The following is a 17,451-nucleotide window of genomic DNA, read 5'->3' on the forward strand; positions in this document are numbered from 1 at the left end:
GGAAGATGTAGGAGAAAGACAGATGTCAATGCCAGAATTTATACAAGAAATGAAAGAGAAGGTTGAAATGATTAGAAAAAGAATGAAAGCAGCACAGGATCGTCAAGCCAGCTATGCTAATAAAAGGCGTAGGCCTTTAGAATTTCAGGTTGGCGATCAGGTTTTCTTGAAAGTATCACCGTTTCGTGGTACTATGAGATTTGGGCGCAAAGGGAAGCTAGCTCCGCGTTATATTGGTCCATATGCGATTGTTGAGAGGATTGGCACTTTGGCTTATCGTTTGGACTTACCACAGAGTTTGTCTGCGATACATGATGTGTTTCATGTATCTATGTTACGAAAGTACGAGCCGGATCCTTCTCTTGTCTTGAGGACTGATGAGGTGGAGTTGGAATAGTTCCCTTAGCTATGTTGAGCATCCAGTTCAAATTCTTGATCGTAAAGAAAAGCAACTTAGGAATAAGACGATTCCACTGGTTATGGTGCAGTGGAGTAGACATGGGAGAGAAGAAGCTACATGGGAATTAGAGTCTAAGATGCGTCAGGATTGGCCTCATTTGTTTGAAAATGTAATAAATTATTCCATGTATTCTGATTTTCCTATGTACTATCAGTGGTAAATATTTGTAAAACACTTTTGTATAATTGCTGTGTATACTAGAATTCGAGGACGAAATCTTATATTAGTAGGGGAGAATGTGAGAGCCCAAAAGTCTCAAGGCCCAGACCAGCCCAATTGGATTAAGTTAAAATAATATATAATTAAGTTAAAAAAAAACGAGAATCTTCGTTTTCTCTCTCCCCTCTGCCGAAACATTTCATTCTTTGTCAAACAATTTTCTTCCGCCTTTGACCGCCCGTAACTCCACCGTCGGTCATCGATTTTCGAAAATAAGCATAGTTTCGGAATCCTCTCGATGAGAGCTATCCATTGATACCACCCTTGCTAAGAAAAATCGCGATTCCCGTAAACCCGTCGGAGACCGCCGCCTAATTTCGCCGGAAAATCGGGAGGAAACATTAGATTCTGTTGTTTAAAGCTCGAATTCGAAGCGTAGAACAAGATTCGAAACTTTCAGAGGTAAAATTCAGATTTTAGGGTTTCGAATTTTGGGTATTTTGATTTATTTGAGTTCCAACAATTAATTATCGGGTTATTGTTGTAGGTTCCGGAATTGTGCAAGTTGGAGGTATAACATGGTGAACCTAGAATTTATCGCAGTCGCATAAATATTAGTTTAGCGTCATTTAAAGCTAAAAAAGAATATTTTGCGACGATAAAATAGAAATAATTGATTTTAGGTATTTTAGTCGAATATTGAGAATTTAGAAATTTAAAATGCCTAAATTGTTGAAATTGGATTTTTAGTGAATTTAAATGGTTCTGAAATTTTTATATGATGATAAGACCATTTAAATTAATATTCAGGTGATTTGTCTGAGTTGCCATTTACCGGACTTTCTTGAGGATTTAAGATATTTTGTGGTAAATTAAAGTCAGTTGAGGTACGCATGAACTGTTTTATTATGACGTCTATATTATGTGAAATGACGTTAAGTACTTTGTAATGAGTTGTGGCGTGCCTTATGTGTTTCTGTGAATACGTGATTGCATTCACGCATTTATTTGAGTTGATACTATTGTGGCATAACATTTCGAGCCTTGACTCCTTTGATTGCTATTGATATTGATCTATCGAGTTTTTGCGTCATCGATGGAGTGGGTGGGTAGGATTAGCACCCCTGGTGACTTGCATGAGGGCTGAGCGGGTTGCTCCCGTACCCTCGATGCTACGTGCATGGATGAGCGGCGGCATGATATTACGTTGCTGCAGTCCTGGCACGGGTGGCCACTGTTACTGTTGCTGATGCGTTTCATTTGGACTCCGCTTTGGTATCCATTATTTTGTTGTTACCGACACGCATTGCATTGTATTTCATTGTATTTTACTTGATTTTATTTCATGTCAGTTATATTTGTCGTAATATTACTGGTTCGTCGTACTGGGGCCCGACCCCTCGTTTCTTTTTATGTTGTGGTTGTTTTTGATGTCATATCAGGTTATCCAGGAGGATTTGACGCGTCTGGTGGAGCGTCAGGTAGTGGTGCCCAATCGTCGAGTCATGGTTGAGAGTTCCCAGATATATATATATATTATATTATGGAGTTATACATTTACCGGGGAGATGCCCCGTGTAGCTGTACTGTTATTTTTACGATGTTTTGTATTGATAGTTGTGTGATCGAGCCTTGCCGGCTCTATATGTGTTTAGTCCTGGCCAGTGCGGCTATAGGGTTGTGAATTGATGTTATGACTTTATTTCGAGTATATAAATGTTGTTTGTGTGGTTTGGAAATTTTTGGGATATCCTATTTACGGGAAGGTCATGTCGAAATTTCTATTGGCCCAAAAGGAAAATCTTTAATCGCTTTCGCTGTTTACATTAATAAATCCTGATTGTTTTGTCATTAAAGATTAATTAGGAGCACGGGCCCCCACACTTTAATTTAAGACATGCTTAAATTTTATTTTTTAAAAAAAAATTTAGTTCTTATTTTAACAAATTCTTCCAAATTTGCAAATGGCTACAATTTTAATAAGAACGAAATATTTCATTATATAAAAACTATGAATAGTTTTGTTGAATTCTAATATAATTACCAAAAAAATATATTATTTAAGATTATATTAATTACAGATTAACGACTATTGCGATTAATAGTATAGCCATGTTAATTAAAATAAATTTTAATTTTTGCATTTTTATAATTTATTTGCACTAAGTATATATATCATTAACTATTGTTCACATATACGTACAACCATCATTTCCTCTAACAAATATGGCATTAATTTCAAATTTCACAATTTTTTTTTTTTTGAAATATCAATTTTATAATTAGTTTCAAATATTCTATTACCACCTATTAAACAGCACAGTGTCAAAGTATTAATACATCGTTTATACATGAAGAAATACATTAATACAAGCACGACCATAATTGATAATTGTGTGCTAGCAAAGAACATATATACTATAAACTAATGAAGGAGTTTAATGCAAAAATCCATTTCTCCATAGACATGTATATGTCTCATCCTAAGAGTTTAAGTCAGGCAAGCTGCAAAGATAAGAATCCATTAATCATTTGTTTAAATCGACTAAAATTTTGAAAAATGACATTATCTTCATAGTGTCTAAAAAATGACACTCGTTTGTTAAAATATCATAATGCAATGGGTTGCATTACATGTTTTAGCAAACAAATATTTTTTAAAATAAATGTGGGAGAATGTTAGAAATATCATGCATGCATGCTTCGTGTATCTAAGCACAAGGCTAACTAAAACAAGCATAAGTTCTTTAGATATATGGAATAACATGTAAATGAATGAAATGGTGAATGAAAACAGAAGTTACAAGTTCAATGAAAATGCTTAATTCTCAAATAACCTCGCATTAAATGTATCTAAATGACTGAAAGTTTACTAAAATCAAACAACACATTTCACTAAAAAGTATCATTATTTTAAATATACAGAATAAGTAGATAATATATTGCAATCTGATTAGTAATAAATAGTGTTCTAAGATGCTATGCATGTATGTATATGCAGAGACGGATGTATTCTAGAGCTTGTACTGGGCTGTAGCTCAGCCCACTTTTTTAATAATTTAGCGACGGTTTTTGAAAAACCGTCGCTAATATTTGCGACGATTTTAGTAAAACCGTCGCCGATGTGGATCGACGACGGTTTTAATTACACCAGTCGCTACTAGTGACGGTTTATTCAAACAGTCGCTAATAACAATCGCTATTAGCGACTGTTTTTTGAAAAACCGTTGCTAATAGCGACGGTTTTTTCAAAAACCGTCGTACATCAATGTCTTAGTCCAATCAAGTCCCATCCATTTACAAGGATGAGACCAAATTCATCCCATATCCTCTGATCCGCCCCACCTCAATTCTACAAAATTTCTCTCCCAAGTCTCAAGCCCTTTAGCGACAGAATAGAATTGCGGACTCCCGAAGAAATCGAATTGCTCATCGGCAAGGCAACAATCCAGGTAAGAATCGGCTATACATTTTTTATTTTGTTTTTTATAGCTTCTCTGTGTGTGATTTGTGGTTTCTTGATTGTTTGTTGTTGAGTTGTTGATTGACTATTACTTGTTTATTTGTTTAATAATTATTTTATTCTTGTTTAGGATTATAAATTGAACTATTTCAAAATGAATATCAATCTGCTGCAAAGAAAGGAAAAACATTGATATCCCTCTTTCTTTAAGAAGAGAGATCGTCAAGCTAGTGAAGATACTTCAATTCCTACGGTCCTTACAATGCAACATCAATCCAGTGAAAGTCTTCTATTTCCCAATATCCAAATTCCTTCATGTTCCTCTCCTAGAGACGATCATCAGTCTTCGTCTACTGTTATTGAACGAGATCCGAGAAAAAAAAAACAGATATGTGAATATCATGTTAATGTACGAGATGAGATAAGACGTTCATATCTAAATATGGGGCCTTATCAACCAGATATGTTGGAGTATCCAGGTACAAAATTTGGAAGCTAGAATCGTCGTTTTCAGAAAAAATGATTTCAGAAATTTTATTGGTTGGAGTATTCGCCTTCAACAAATAAGGCATATTGTTTCTATTGTTTTCTTTTCCTGAATGATGTTAATTCATCTAATATCTCGGCATTGGTCAATGAAGGATTTGACAATTGGAAAAGGGTAAACCAAGGAAAAACATGTGCTTTTCTTGCCCATATTGGTTCTGCAGCTTCTTCACCTCATACTATGTGTGAGAGAAGGGCTGAAAATTTGATGAGGCCCTCACAACATATTGATAAAGTGATGCATGTACAATCTAAAGAGGAAAAAGAGAAAAATCGTCTGCGTTTGAGCACCTCAATTGTAGCTGTTCGTTGGCTAGCACTTCAAGGTTGTGCTTTTAGAGGTAACGATGAATCTCTATCTTCATCTAATCGTGGAAATTTTCTTGAATTGGTGAAGGCTTTTGCAAAAATGAATATAGAAATTGATGAAGTTGTGCTTGAGAATGCTCCAAAAAATGCCCAATATATCGCTCCAGAAATTCAGAAAGAGATTTTACATATTATGACCAATAGAGTACGACAGATGGTTCGTGAAGAAGTTGGAGATAAATACTTCTGTATTCTTGTTGATGAAGCCCGAGATATATCTAAACGAGAGCAAATGGCCATTATATTGAGGTTTGTGAACACTCATGGGATTTTGACAGAAGGATTTTTTGCCATCAAAAGTGTTAGTGACACTACCTCAATGAATTTGAAAAATGAGATATCAAATGTTCTTGTTCATCATGATCTCCATGTTAAGAAAATCAGAGGCCAAGGATATGATGGTGCTAGCAATATGCGTGGAGCGTGGAATGGACTTCAAACATTATTTCTCAAAGATTGTCCCTATGCATACTATGTCCACTGTTTTACACATCGTTTACAACTGACATTGGTTTCTGCAGCTAAGGATGTTAGTGTTATTTGGGAATTCTTTTCTCATTTGGACAATATTGTTAATATTGTCACTTCTTCTACTAAGCGCATTGCTGAATTACATACTGCACAAAGAAATGAAATTGAGTATATGTTGTGTAATGCCTGAAGTAAATATCACAAGTTATGGATTTAGTAATGTGATATTACTAAATAATTAATGATTTTTAACGATAGAAATATGTGATATCTTGGTCATATGAAGTCCAAATGATTTGAAATTTGGATAGAACGTAGAACACCAAAAGATATAGAAGTTGCATGTTTTGAGTTTTGGAAAATTTGGTCGTTTGACTGGTCCAAAAGATATACCGGTGTTAAAATTTTAAATATTATATTATATTATTTTATTAATATAATATAATATAATATTTATTAAAAAAAAGAAACGAGGATAAATTTGAAACTCACATTCACGTGAGTTTCATTCATTTTGGCCAGAAGAATTAACAGAGAGGAAACAGAGAGGTGAGAGAAAAGAGTTTTCAGATTTTCTTTTCGATCATGGAACTTATCGGTTTATCCAATCGACGAACCGACTTCAGTTTTGAGATCGTTGACACGAGGTCTTCGATTTGAGGTATAAATTTTATAGTTTTGGTGATGTTTGAAATTCGTCGATTTCTGGAATAAATCTGATAAATTGTTAAATCATACTGAAATTGAATATTGTTGAGTAGTGTATGATTTTAACGAAGTAGAGAAGATTATAGTGGTGTTATTTTGAATTATTCCTAATTTGTTTTAATTAGGGATTTTTAATCGTTGAATTGAGATTGGAGGGTTGTTTGTCAGTTGTTATTAATTCTGATTATATATTCGGAGTCTACGAAGTATAGGCTACACGTTGATATAAAGTTTTCGTAATTTAACGGATGTTGTAAAATAGCCTATTATTTGATGTTAAATTAATTAGGGTGTATTTGATGGTAATATTGTGAATTAAATACACCAGAATATTAAATTATTGAACAATACGAATTTATAATCGAGTTTTATATTTTGTTGAATTAATTGTTGTTGGGCTATTTGATGTTATATATTGAGGGTGTTATAACTGTGTTGATACGGTGACAATGATCTGATATTTATTGTTGACTTATTTAGATACATCACAAGCCTCAGGATCAAAGAAATAGCCAGATTGTATATATACTCGATTATCAGGTACGTGTTGACGTACGAGCATATGTTGTTATTGTTTAGTATTGATGAATACTATTGCGTTGAACAATGATAAATCACCGGAATTGGGTGATTTGATATTATATTTGTTGTTTATTATTGTTGATGTTGTTGGTTATCGTTGTTGGGAGACGTCTCGTTGATGTTGTCACGTTGATGTTGTTCGTTCAACGATATTGCTGTCGCCGGAGTTGGGGTGCGACGTATCGTTGATGTTGTTATTCGTTCGACGATATTGCTGTCGCCGGTGTTGGGGTGCGACGTATCGTCGATGTTGTTGTTCGTTCGACGATATTGCTGTCGCCGGTGTTGGGGTGCGACGTATCGTCGATGTTGTTGTTCGTTCGACGATATTGCTGTCGCCGGTGTTGGGGTGCGACGTATCGTCGATGTTGTTGCATTGTGATGTTGTTGAGATTGTTGTTGGCTGATTGTCCAGAAACGGCAAAGGGGGTATTTCTATTATGATTTCAGTTATATTTTATGTTGTTAATATAACTGTTATGTATTACGATGATGATTGTTGTATATGCTCACCCTTTGAGGGCTGTTTCTGTTGGGCATATTACAGGACTATGCGTGAGACATGATAGTGGTGAAGGACTAGGTGTGTCTAGTCAAACAGTCCTGTAGTTGGTAGTAGATAGAGACAATATAGCTTATTGTCTTATTTGAGTTGTTGTGTATGTATTTATTGTACTGTTTCTGCTACACTGACGTAGATGGTGTGGTGATGACATTATTTTGTCGTATATGCATTATATTATTACGTCGTCGAAAAGAAAAAATTTTATGCATATGACGTCACATGTTGCATGATTACGTGGCGAGGTTTGGGGCGCCACATGTTGTCAATTGGAGAACGTGATTCTGGAAGTGGTGCAAACCAGATTGGTAATTTGCAACGAGCAGGAGCTACTCGTTGGAGTTCTCACTATGATTCGGTAAAAAGCTTGATAGGTATGTACACTGCAACTTGCAAAGTTTTTGAAGTTCTCAGTGATTATTCTCCAAATGGAAGAGTTAAGGCTGAAGTTCGGAGGATTTACAGAAACATGGCAAGCTTTGAATTTGTGTTTATTTTGCACTTAATGTATAAAATTATGAGAACAACAGATACTCTTTGTCAAATTCTTCAAAGAAAATCTCAAGACATTTTGACTGCTATCACATTTGTCACTACTACCAAAACTTGCCTTCAAGAATTTAGAGAATGTGGGTGGAATGAATTTCTTCAGAAAGTTAAAGTTTTTTGCTCAAGAAATGAAATTGATGTACCTGACCTTGATTGTCTATATAAGATTGGACGTTCCTGTCGGCAAACTACAATAGAACATCATTACCACTTTGATGTTTTTAATGCAGCAATAGATTTCATTTTGATGGAGTTAAATACTCGGTTCAATGAGTCATCGGTGTAACTTCTTTCTCTTAGTACAGCTTTAGATCCTAAAAATTCATTTGACTCATTTAACAGTGATGATATTTGCAAGCTTGCGAAGAAGTTTTATCCTGGAGATTTCACAGATCAAGAAATTGTTGCTTTGGAGTATGAATTGATACATTATAAACTTGATGTGATGCAGAATTTAAAGGTTTCTACACTTGTTGAGTTGTGTCAGCAATTGACCGAGAGTGGACGATCAAGTGTTTATGTTATGTTGACTAGATTGATTTATCTTGTTTTGACATTACCTGTGTCTACTGCCACTACTGAGCGGGCTTTTTCAGCAATGAAGCATGTGAAGACGGCACTTCGCAATAAAATGGAGGATGACTTTCTTGCCGATTGTTTGACACTCTATATTGAACGAGATTTAGCTACACATATTGATGTAAATTCTATTATTGATGAATTTTATGTTTTAAAATCTCGTAGGGCACAACTTCGTTGAACGATATAATGTAAATTTTTTTTTAATAATATATAACTTATCATATTGACTTCAAGTCCCCCCAACTTTTATTCTTGGATTCGTCCCTGTATATATCGTGGAGTATGGACTTACCCCAACCTAAGGAGAGTCTCGCTGCTGTCATCGACTGACAATGGATGATTCCGCAGAATTTCCTTGTTTTGGTGCAGTTCTTTTGCCTTCCAAATCATGCATCTAAAAATATGTTAATTATATATTATCACTTAATAAATATGAATAATTAATAAAGGGCCCAATGTAATTAATTTATATTTGGATCGATAACCTCTGCCTGTAGTTTTAACATTGCATTCTCTTCCTCTAGTTCCATTTCCTGAGGTTTGTTTGAAACGAAACTCGTATAAGTAGTCGTAAGCGGAAGAAACAGGAGGTAAGCAGAAGAAGATGACTTATTTTTTCTCAGATTTTATCATATGTTACAGACATGCATATGTATATATATAGCTTTTCTAGCTTTTAATTATTACATTTGAAGAAAAAAATAAAAATTATTTGATTTCATATGTAAATAATGGATAGAGATTCAAGGTACAAACGTGCATGAAATGGTCAAGTTTAATCCAAAATTGCAAACAAACATAGCATTAGGTCATTTCAGACTTACCCTCATCCTCAGCAGACTTATCTCTTGGAAAAGCATGTCATTCTGCAACACGTACAAAGACTTGGATATTATGTACGTATGATTTAACAAGAACTTTGGTGAGAAGGAAGAAGAAATAGGACGGAATTTTTTGCCGCATGAGACTCAACAAGTTATTTTAAAAAACGAAGAAGAAACAGGACAAAAAAAAAGACCTTTGTTTTTCCGACACGGCTTAATCCTCCCTCGACCAATTTTTCTAGTCTGATCAAGTCGTCCAGCCCAAGTCCTTGAAGCTCTTCTCCCTTGAGTCGCCTGCAAAAAAAAAAAAATAAGAAAAACAAAAGAGGAGAAATATCAAAACATCTACATCGAAAGATATATAACAAATTCTTGATGAATTTCATACTGTAATTCAATAGTCCTCTCCATAAGCTCCTTCTTCAGCACTTCGTTGCCTTTAGTTTCAGGCTAAAAGGTTAAAAAAAACATAAAAGAATCGTTCCATATTTTCGCAGTAAAACTCATATATATGGCAGTGTATGTTAAAACTAGATAGATAGGGCAAAGGGTGCATGGGAACTTTATTACCTGATCTTCTTGAGTCGGCCATTGGCTTAATTTGTTGGACTTGTCTGTCAGCAGCTTATGCCTTTGAATGAGTTGTGTCATGCTTCAAGACAAAACGACCATTAATAGAATAAATTTAAGGAAAAATTGTTTTTTCATATTATATCTTTAATTATCTTTACGTTATTTTGGTCCGATACACTGTCAACCTTAAGTTTTAGTCATTTTTCCATATTTTTTACAAGATACAAGACATATCGGTGTCATATCTGTGTGTTACGTAAGAAAATATTACAAAATTAAAGATATGACTAAGATTGATATAGTGAAATTTTCTTCCCCTGACCACCGAGATTTTTTTTAAAATAATTGAATTTTCAATCTAATCACTTACTTTCGTGCCGTTGATTGGTATATATATCATGCGAGGATAATGAATGAAAACAAACATGTATTATTAGGATATCATATAGATCTAATTATGACTTTTCCCCTAGGAGAAAATGACAAATAGTAATGTCCAATTCTTAGTACACACGTCATTTTCAATGCAAAACACAATTAATTTCTTTTATATATTGAAAATAAAAATAAACTCTCAATAAATTTTTTTAAAACATAATAAACTCGAACAAAAACTATTGTAAAAACGTTTCACGAGTCAATTTTATGAGATGAATCTCCAACCTGATCTAGCTCATGAAAAAATGTTATTTTTTATGCCAACTATATTACTTTTTCATAGTAGATATGACTTAAGTCGACTGTCTCATAGATATAGACCCGTGAAATGGTCTCGTAAGAAACTTACTCATAAACTCGTATTAACTCCAACCGTACGTGGTGAAAATTAAAAGAAGGGTTGCGATAAATATTTGATATTATCATATAACATAAAATTATGTTTAATGTCTGTGAATGACATATACAAATGACATCTAAATCCCTACATCATGATTATCATAAGCACAATTAGTTATCTCATTCAATCCCAAATTGATAATTACAAGAGAATTAAAATTTTGCTAAATTGTAATCAAGAGATCCACTTTTTGAAGTTTGTAACTATAAATGCTCTAGAACACAGCTGTGCCTGTAGTACTCTCATCACATGGACCCTGAGTTCTGACCTCTCAAAGGAAGTGCAAATTGTACCCTTCGATATGCAATGACATTTTTTTCCCAATGTCCTATTTTTTCCACTTTCTAAGAAAACAAATAGAGGATGTCCTATATAGACGAGGCAGAGTGCTGTACAGGACTCTTGTAGTCTCTTCTACCATGACACCAAAGTTTATGATATGTTATGAGGCGACCAAGCATGGATATGACGACTATAAGAATCTGTCATGGACGTTCATAATACAGAGTGGATATATAGAGTTGAAAAGTCATTTGAGTTGCATTTGGAAGGATAGATGAATTTGAAGTTATAAATTTCAAATTCATAATAACAAATTCATTGGATTGTTTTGGCAAATCTACTTGACAATGAATTTCAAAGCCAAAATAGTTATTTTTTGAGTTATTGGAGTGTATTTCAAATTCATCCCAATATGAAGTCATTTCAAATCATCTAATCAAATACTTCCTCAAATCCAAATCATTCTATCCAAGTGCGACCTTAAGTTATTTTGTGAATAAACCAATAATTCCGTATTCAAAGAAACAGAAACCCGATGAAGTCAAACTATATATATGTCAATGTACTACGTTATTGAAGAAAAAGATTCGTTGCTAAAAATTATACTAGAATACATTGAAACAAGCTTCATGTTTGTAGATCCACTTAATCACTAAGGGACTACTAAATATCTAAAGCATTCTATGAGCAAATTGTTTGTATGAGTATCATGTCAATCGATAATAACATGAATGTTTGAAAAAATATATAAAATTATAAAAAAATAAAAATATAAAAAATGACAAAATTTGTATAAATACACAAAAATATGTATAAAAAAATCTGGAAATGTGAATTATATACAAATGCAAAATATTGTTTAAAAAGCAAAGATAATATGATAAATATTTTGCTCATATAAATGTCAACATGTAATTTTAAATCTTAAAAAATATAGAAGCAAGAAAAAACTTCACATTCTTGCTTCTAGCTTTTGGATAAAAGTTATAGAAGCTGAAAACCGAAGCCGTCATTTACAATTACTCAAAAGCACTTTCATGTGACTAAAATCTAATAAGTGATTCCTAGAAGCTATCCCAAACACTACACTTATATAAGATAGAATTTATTAAATAAATATGTAACGTATATGTATGTGTAATATATATGCTTGTATCTTACATACATATGTATTGGAGCTTGAAGTGCTTACTGTTGCTCCATAAAATCACTGCTAGAAAAAGTCGATTTCTGCCTTCAATTATCATATCCGACACAAAATCAGCCTGATTCTATTTTGATATATATTCAATCATAGATGCAGAACTTAGAGAGAAAATTAAAGGGCCTGTCCTTTAAACGACCACATGGATCGTCGGTGATTATGGATTCAGACACGATTTCGTTTTCATTAACTATTTCTTGACAACTTAACATAATAGGATATTCCATTTTAGATGATAGTTTTTCTCTATTTTGTTTACTAGTAAAGGCATCAATTGAATTATCAGATTTACTTTGATGTAATCCCTAGATCATCACCAGTACTATGATAACTTTTCTTCAAGTACAAAATCTATCAAGACATGTATATTATATATCAAGACATGTACAAAATACATATCATTATATTCACACGAACATGCGCACCATAAGAAAATCAAAACATGTACAAAATACATATCAAAGCATAGAATATCAGTATATTTCTCCATTTCTTGACCAAAGATTGCGGAACAAATCAAGAAATGGTTTTTCATCTGTATTATATATTGTCCAAAAGCTACATCAGGGTTTTCCAAATTTTCAACACGCAAGTGTGCGTGTTCGTGTGTGAGAGAGAAAGAGAAAGAGAGAGAGACCTGGAGCTGGAGAAAGAAAAGAGTTTCCCAGTAGCTGAAAAAACAATGAGGCCAAGCTCAGCATCACAAAGAGTGGAGAGCTCCTGAGCCTTCTTGAAAAGCCCTCTTCTCCTCTTCGAAAACGTAACCTGTCTCGCTGTCAAGTTGTCAATTCTCTTTATCTCAATCTTCTGTCTCACCATTTTATAAGTTTTCGCCTGCAAAATTGTTCAATTCATAAACCAACAGAAACCCATTTATATACAAGCACAAATATATATATATATATATATATATATATATCCAGTTATTACATAGAGAACATAAATTAGGACCAAAGGTAATGGGTTTCTGGCTTAAAAAATTGAAGGTATATCTTCAAGTACAACACAAAATCCGATCGAAAGCAGTGAAAACTGAAACCCTTATATATATTCAGCCAAGAAATGGAATCTTTCACGTATGTATATATATATATGATATTGTACGTACAATAACAGCAAAAGAAGTGGATCGATTAGATAGCTAGTTTTTCTGGGTTTTAAGCAAGAATCGGCGCGCAGTACATATTTTTGAGTAAAAATAGAAACTTTTTCAGTTGCTGATTCAAGGAAAAGTCATCACATCACCTGACTTGCAGAAGGGAAAGCTAATTCAAGAAAGATAGCAATAACCCTAGACGGGTAAGAGAGAGAAGAAGAAGGCTTCCGCAGATCTTGACTATAACAGCAAAATGATTCAAGTGGTGGACGATTTTTGCTCGAACATGATTAATGCAGCTTGCCCATATCAAGTGTTGTGGGGACTGACCATTGTTGGACAGACATCGTTATATAAATTTTTATTTGTTATTATTATTTTATTAAGGTGAAACAAGTAGACTTTAAATTTCGGGCAAAAATTTGTGTGAGACGGTCTCACGATCGTATTTTGTGAGACTTATGTCTTATTTGGGTCATCTATGAAAAAATATTATTTTTTATGCTAAAAATATTACTTTTTATTGTGAATATCGGTAGGGTTGACCCGTCTCACAGATAAAGATTCATGAGATCGTCTCACAAAAGACATACTCTAAATTTCGATGAGTAATAGATAAACTATGAGTTAATACAGTAGTTTGCAAATCATGTTAATGTGATAAACTTATTAGGCAAACTATACATATACTATAAACTCGTATGAAAAAAATATTTTAAAAAATAATCGAACTTATAATAATTTTTTTATTACAACATTGGGCTGGTCAGTATTTTCGACTATGGTCGTGTGGCTTTCCTGATTATAATTGTTATTTATACTTTTGATCGAATTTCTGTTTGCATATGATCAAAGGGCAAACTAGGGAAAATAAAAGATTGTCGAGTTTTGATAAATCGAGTGTTTTAGTATGAAAAATGGTAAGATCGAGCTTTTGACGAAAAGAATTAGTTTGTAGGGTTTTTGGTTGTGAAAGTAATTTATGTGTACTTTTTTTAAAATATTAATTTTAGTCCAACAAAATCATACATTTTGCTTTTAAATATGCTTTATGATACAAAAGTAATTATCAACTTAAATCACGTTTTTGTCGAATATTTGTTCAAACACATATTTGTTCTTAAAACAACTTTTAAAACTTTTATAAAAATTTTGTAAAAAAATTTAGCCTGCGAGTTCAAAAACAACTTTCGAATTCGAGTTATACTTGTTCGACTCATCCCAAACACCTTGATCATTTACAGCCAAAACAATATACAACGCTTAGATTTGAGTCCTTGAATTCTTACAATTTTTTTTATTTGGAACTTAGATTTGAGTGCCTTGTATATTTTCCTTAAAAACAATATACAACGCTTAGATTTGAGTCCTTGAATTCTTACAATTTTTTTTATTTGGAACTTAGATTTGAGTGCCTTGTATATTTTCCTTAAAATTGATGCACAGTACTTTGTTACACTAATTTGTTTTCACCAATGAGATAATATAATTATAGAAAAAAAATATGGGTTTTGGGAAAATAATCTGATTATTTTTATGCATGCCACCCCATTAACCCAAATTTAAGTGACCAGGCTAGCACAATGCATTATTATTATTATTATTACTACTATAAAATCAATCGATTATAACAAAGGAGAATATAGTAATTTCACCTCAAGTCCTCCAAGTATTGGAAATCTTTAAAGTTGTGATCTACCTTCTCATTAAACTTACTAGACACCGACGAGAAGTCCTCGAGTTCATTCGATTTCAATGAATTCGAAGTTCATCTTGAAATATTCTATAAAATTTCGTATTCTGATGAGATGGATTTGAAAACAACATATGAAATCTTAAATCTATATTATATAATTTATTTACACATTAACTATGCAAAATATAATAAATTTCAAATGTCCTAATAAAAATCCATCTTTTCAAATAATTGGATTTAATTTAAGATTCTACTGTGTTTTTTTGGAATTAATATTGAAGTTTTGGTCCTTATAATTGAAAAGGACGTATTAACCCCTGGTTATTGGAAAAATGGGGAGTGAGAGCGACTCAACGGTGATGAAACGTGGAAAAAACACTTGGTGGACCTAATAATAATAATGCATTGTGCTGGCCTCGGTCACTTAAATTTGGGTTAACGGGGTAGCATGCATAAAAATGATCAACATATTTTTCAAAAACCATATCTTTTTTCTATAATTATATTACCTCATTGGTGAAAACAAATTAGTGTAACAAAACTACTGTGCATCAATTTTAAGGAAAATATATAAGGCACTCAAATCTAAGTTCCTAAAAAAAAAAATTGTACAAATTCAAGAACTCAAATCTGAGCGTTCGTATATTGTTTTGGCTTTAAATCAAGGTGTTTGGGATGAGTGGAACAAGTGTAACTCGAACTCTAAAGTTGTTTTTGAACTCGGCGAGCTAATTTTTTTTACAAAAGTTTTAAAAGTTGTTTTAAGAACAAATATGCGTTTGAGCAAATATTATATAAAAATGTTTTTACGGTTAAAAAATAATATGTTTTGATTTTCATCATTACCTTCATTTCTATATGATACCTAAAGTACCTTAATTCTAAGTTTATGCTCAAATGACAAATATTCAAATAGATATAATGAATATTTACACTGGTTATATTGTATATATTTTGTCGTTAGTCATTATTTTTCAGTGTTACGATAACATTTCAGTAACAAATTACTAAAATTGAAACTATATTTATGTTAAAGACTAAATCGTAAATTTATTGATTACAAAATAAAAAATAAAACAAAAAATAAAAAACTGTGTAAATTACGATATTGAAAATATAATTTTCTACGTAATGAGAAGACTAAACTTGATCATAATACGCGTTGAAATTTATGTTAGTGAACAAGACAATAATATTTTGGTGGAATTAATATTATCATTTACTAATCCAGACAGAACTAAGATTTAATAATTAACTCTTTCGAATTGTGATGATATATGGCGAGTCACTTTAGGTTGCGGTGTAAGAATTTACAATATTATTTAATTTTTTTGTAGAAAAAAAATTGCAAGATTGTCATTTTCGTGAAAGTTATAAATGAAAGAAAAGTTATGAGATTGATCGAGTGATGTGATTTTTTTCCTTGGATACAAAGGGAAAAAAACATACTTTCTATTTTTTATTTTCTTAATACACATCCTTTTGTTAATTACATGTTCAATATATCAACCAAATTCAATGAAAAACATTCCTTACTATACATGTATCGACTGTGGACAATTTCAATACAACTATCTACTTCAGAAAAAAGTTGAAGAACTCATAAGAAGATTTTACTTCAATTCAGTATGTACCATCATCTTACGAAGAGTGCTTAACATGGAATCAAAGCTCTTGCTCATACTAGACTGTGCAACAAACATTGAGACAACTCTAAATACCAACTAGCTCCATCAAAACAACCATGTACATTAAATGAATAATAAAACATTTACCTTATAGTATCAAAAATACTTAGTAGTAGTCCATGTGTGTAGACATATTATAAGTTTTAGATTATGCTTAATCAAATAAACGTATATGAAAACTTATCTCCACTTCGTTACTTTATATATTTACTATTTATTTTTCTCATAATTATAATACATCTATCACCTCCATGTTAATTTCTTTTGCTTACATGTTGCTGACATGCGTTTTCTTCTTAATACGAGTTCCAAACAATTTCTATTGATATACTTTGATTTCTTTTATTAGTCTCTCATTGTAATCATTTATTCAGTTGTCTTGCGAATTAAATTGATTATCGTGTTTAAATATCTCAAAAACTCGAAGTTACAAAATTCATAAATATATCAACTAAATTCTCAAGTAAAAAATGTTATATATATATTGAAATCCAATCTACATTAACGAGTTTTCAAAGCTATTTGATTACACTAAGATTTTAAATTCTCTTATCAATTGTTTAATGGTTCATCATACAACTAATATTTAAGTTAAAGTTGTCACGTTCGTAAATCCATTAACGTCAACCATGTCATTAAGTGTGACACCCTTACAACCACTGTCCTGATTTAAATATGAATGCTCTATTTTAGAATTTATAATAACCTATTTATGGAGTAGATCTATGATTAAATTTTAAGATTAACAAATACATTATGTCCAACTTGAGACTTGTTATTAAAATTCTCGTATTTTAAT

At 32.3% G+C, this 17,451-nt stretch overlaps 2 protein-coding genes across 4 annotated transcripts; one reads left to right on the forward strand and one right to left on the reverse strand.

The window, feature by feature from the left end:
• Window positions 1-2,893: 2,893 nt before the first annotated feature.
• On the reverse strand, window positions 2,894-13,599 carry LOC142531002 (MADS-box protein AGL24-like). 3 transcript variants are annotated; one of them, XM_075636975.1, is made up of 9 exons: window positions 13,418-13,599; window positions 12,810-13,006; window positions 9,846-9,927; window positions 9,664-9,725; window positions 9,470-9,569; window positions 9,276-9,317; window positions 8,943-8,984; window positions 8,744-8,845; window positions 2,894-3,124 (listed from the first exon to the last, which is right to left on the reverse strand). In XM_075636975.1, exons 2-8 carry the CDS (start codon window positions 12,989-12,991, stop codon window positions 8,771-8,773), a joined length of 585 nt encoding a protein of 194 aa, XP_075493090.1. In that variant the 5' UTR covers window positions 12,992-13,006; window positions 13,418-13,599; the 3' UTR covers window positions 2,894-3,124; window positions 8,744-8,770. The 3 variants fall into 3 exon arrangements, with proteins under 3 accessions (XP_075493090.1, XP_075493088.1, XP_075493089.1); XM_075636973.1 differs by having other exon boundaries at window positions 8,937-8,984; XM_075636974.1 differs by lacking the exon at window positions 13,418-13,599 and adding an exon at window positions 13,281-13,398 and having other exon boundaries at window positions 8,937-8,984.
• Window positions 3,674-5,769, forward strand: LOC142531590 (uncharacterized). Its single transcript, XM_075637782.1, has 2 exons — window positions 3,674-3,782; window positions 3,826-5,769. Exon 2 carries the CDS (start codon window positions 4,810-4,812, stop codon window positions 5,656-5,658), a length of 849 nt encoding a protein of 282 aa, XP_075493897.1. The 5' UTR covers window positions 3,674-3,782; window positions 3,826-4,809; the 3' UTR covers window positions 5,659-5,769.
• Window positions 13,600-17,451: the final 3,852 nt, after the last annotated feature.

This window comes from Primulina tabacum, chromosome 17 (genome assembly GCF_025594145.1).
Source record: "Primulina tabacum isolate GXHZ01 chromosome 17, ASM2559414v2, whole genome shotgun sequence".
Taxonomy (NCBI): Eukaryota; Viridiplantae; Streptophyta; class Magnoliopsida; order Lamiales; family Gesneriaceae; genus Primulina; species Primulina tabacum.

Excerpts from the sequence above, each read along its gene's own strand:
- LOC142531590 (XM_075637782.1), top strand. The coding sequence starts at position 4,810 with ATGTGTGAGAGAAGGGCTGAAAATTTGATGAGGCCCTCACAACATATT.
- LOC142531002 (XM_075636973.1), bottom strand. The coding sequence starts at position 12,991 with ATGGTGAGACAGAAGATTGAGATAAAGAGAATTGACAACTTGACAGCG. Across the intron at positions 9,570-9,663 it reads GAGAGGACTATTGAATTACA|GCGACTCAAGGGAGAAGAGC; the intron begins GTATGAAATTCA and ends TTTTTTTTGCAG. Across the intron at positions 8,985-9,275 it reads TAAGTCTGCTGAGGATGAGG|GAAATGGAACTAGAGGAAGA; the intron begins GTAAGTCTGAAA and ends AACAAACCTCAG.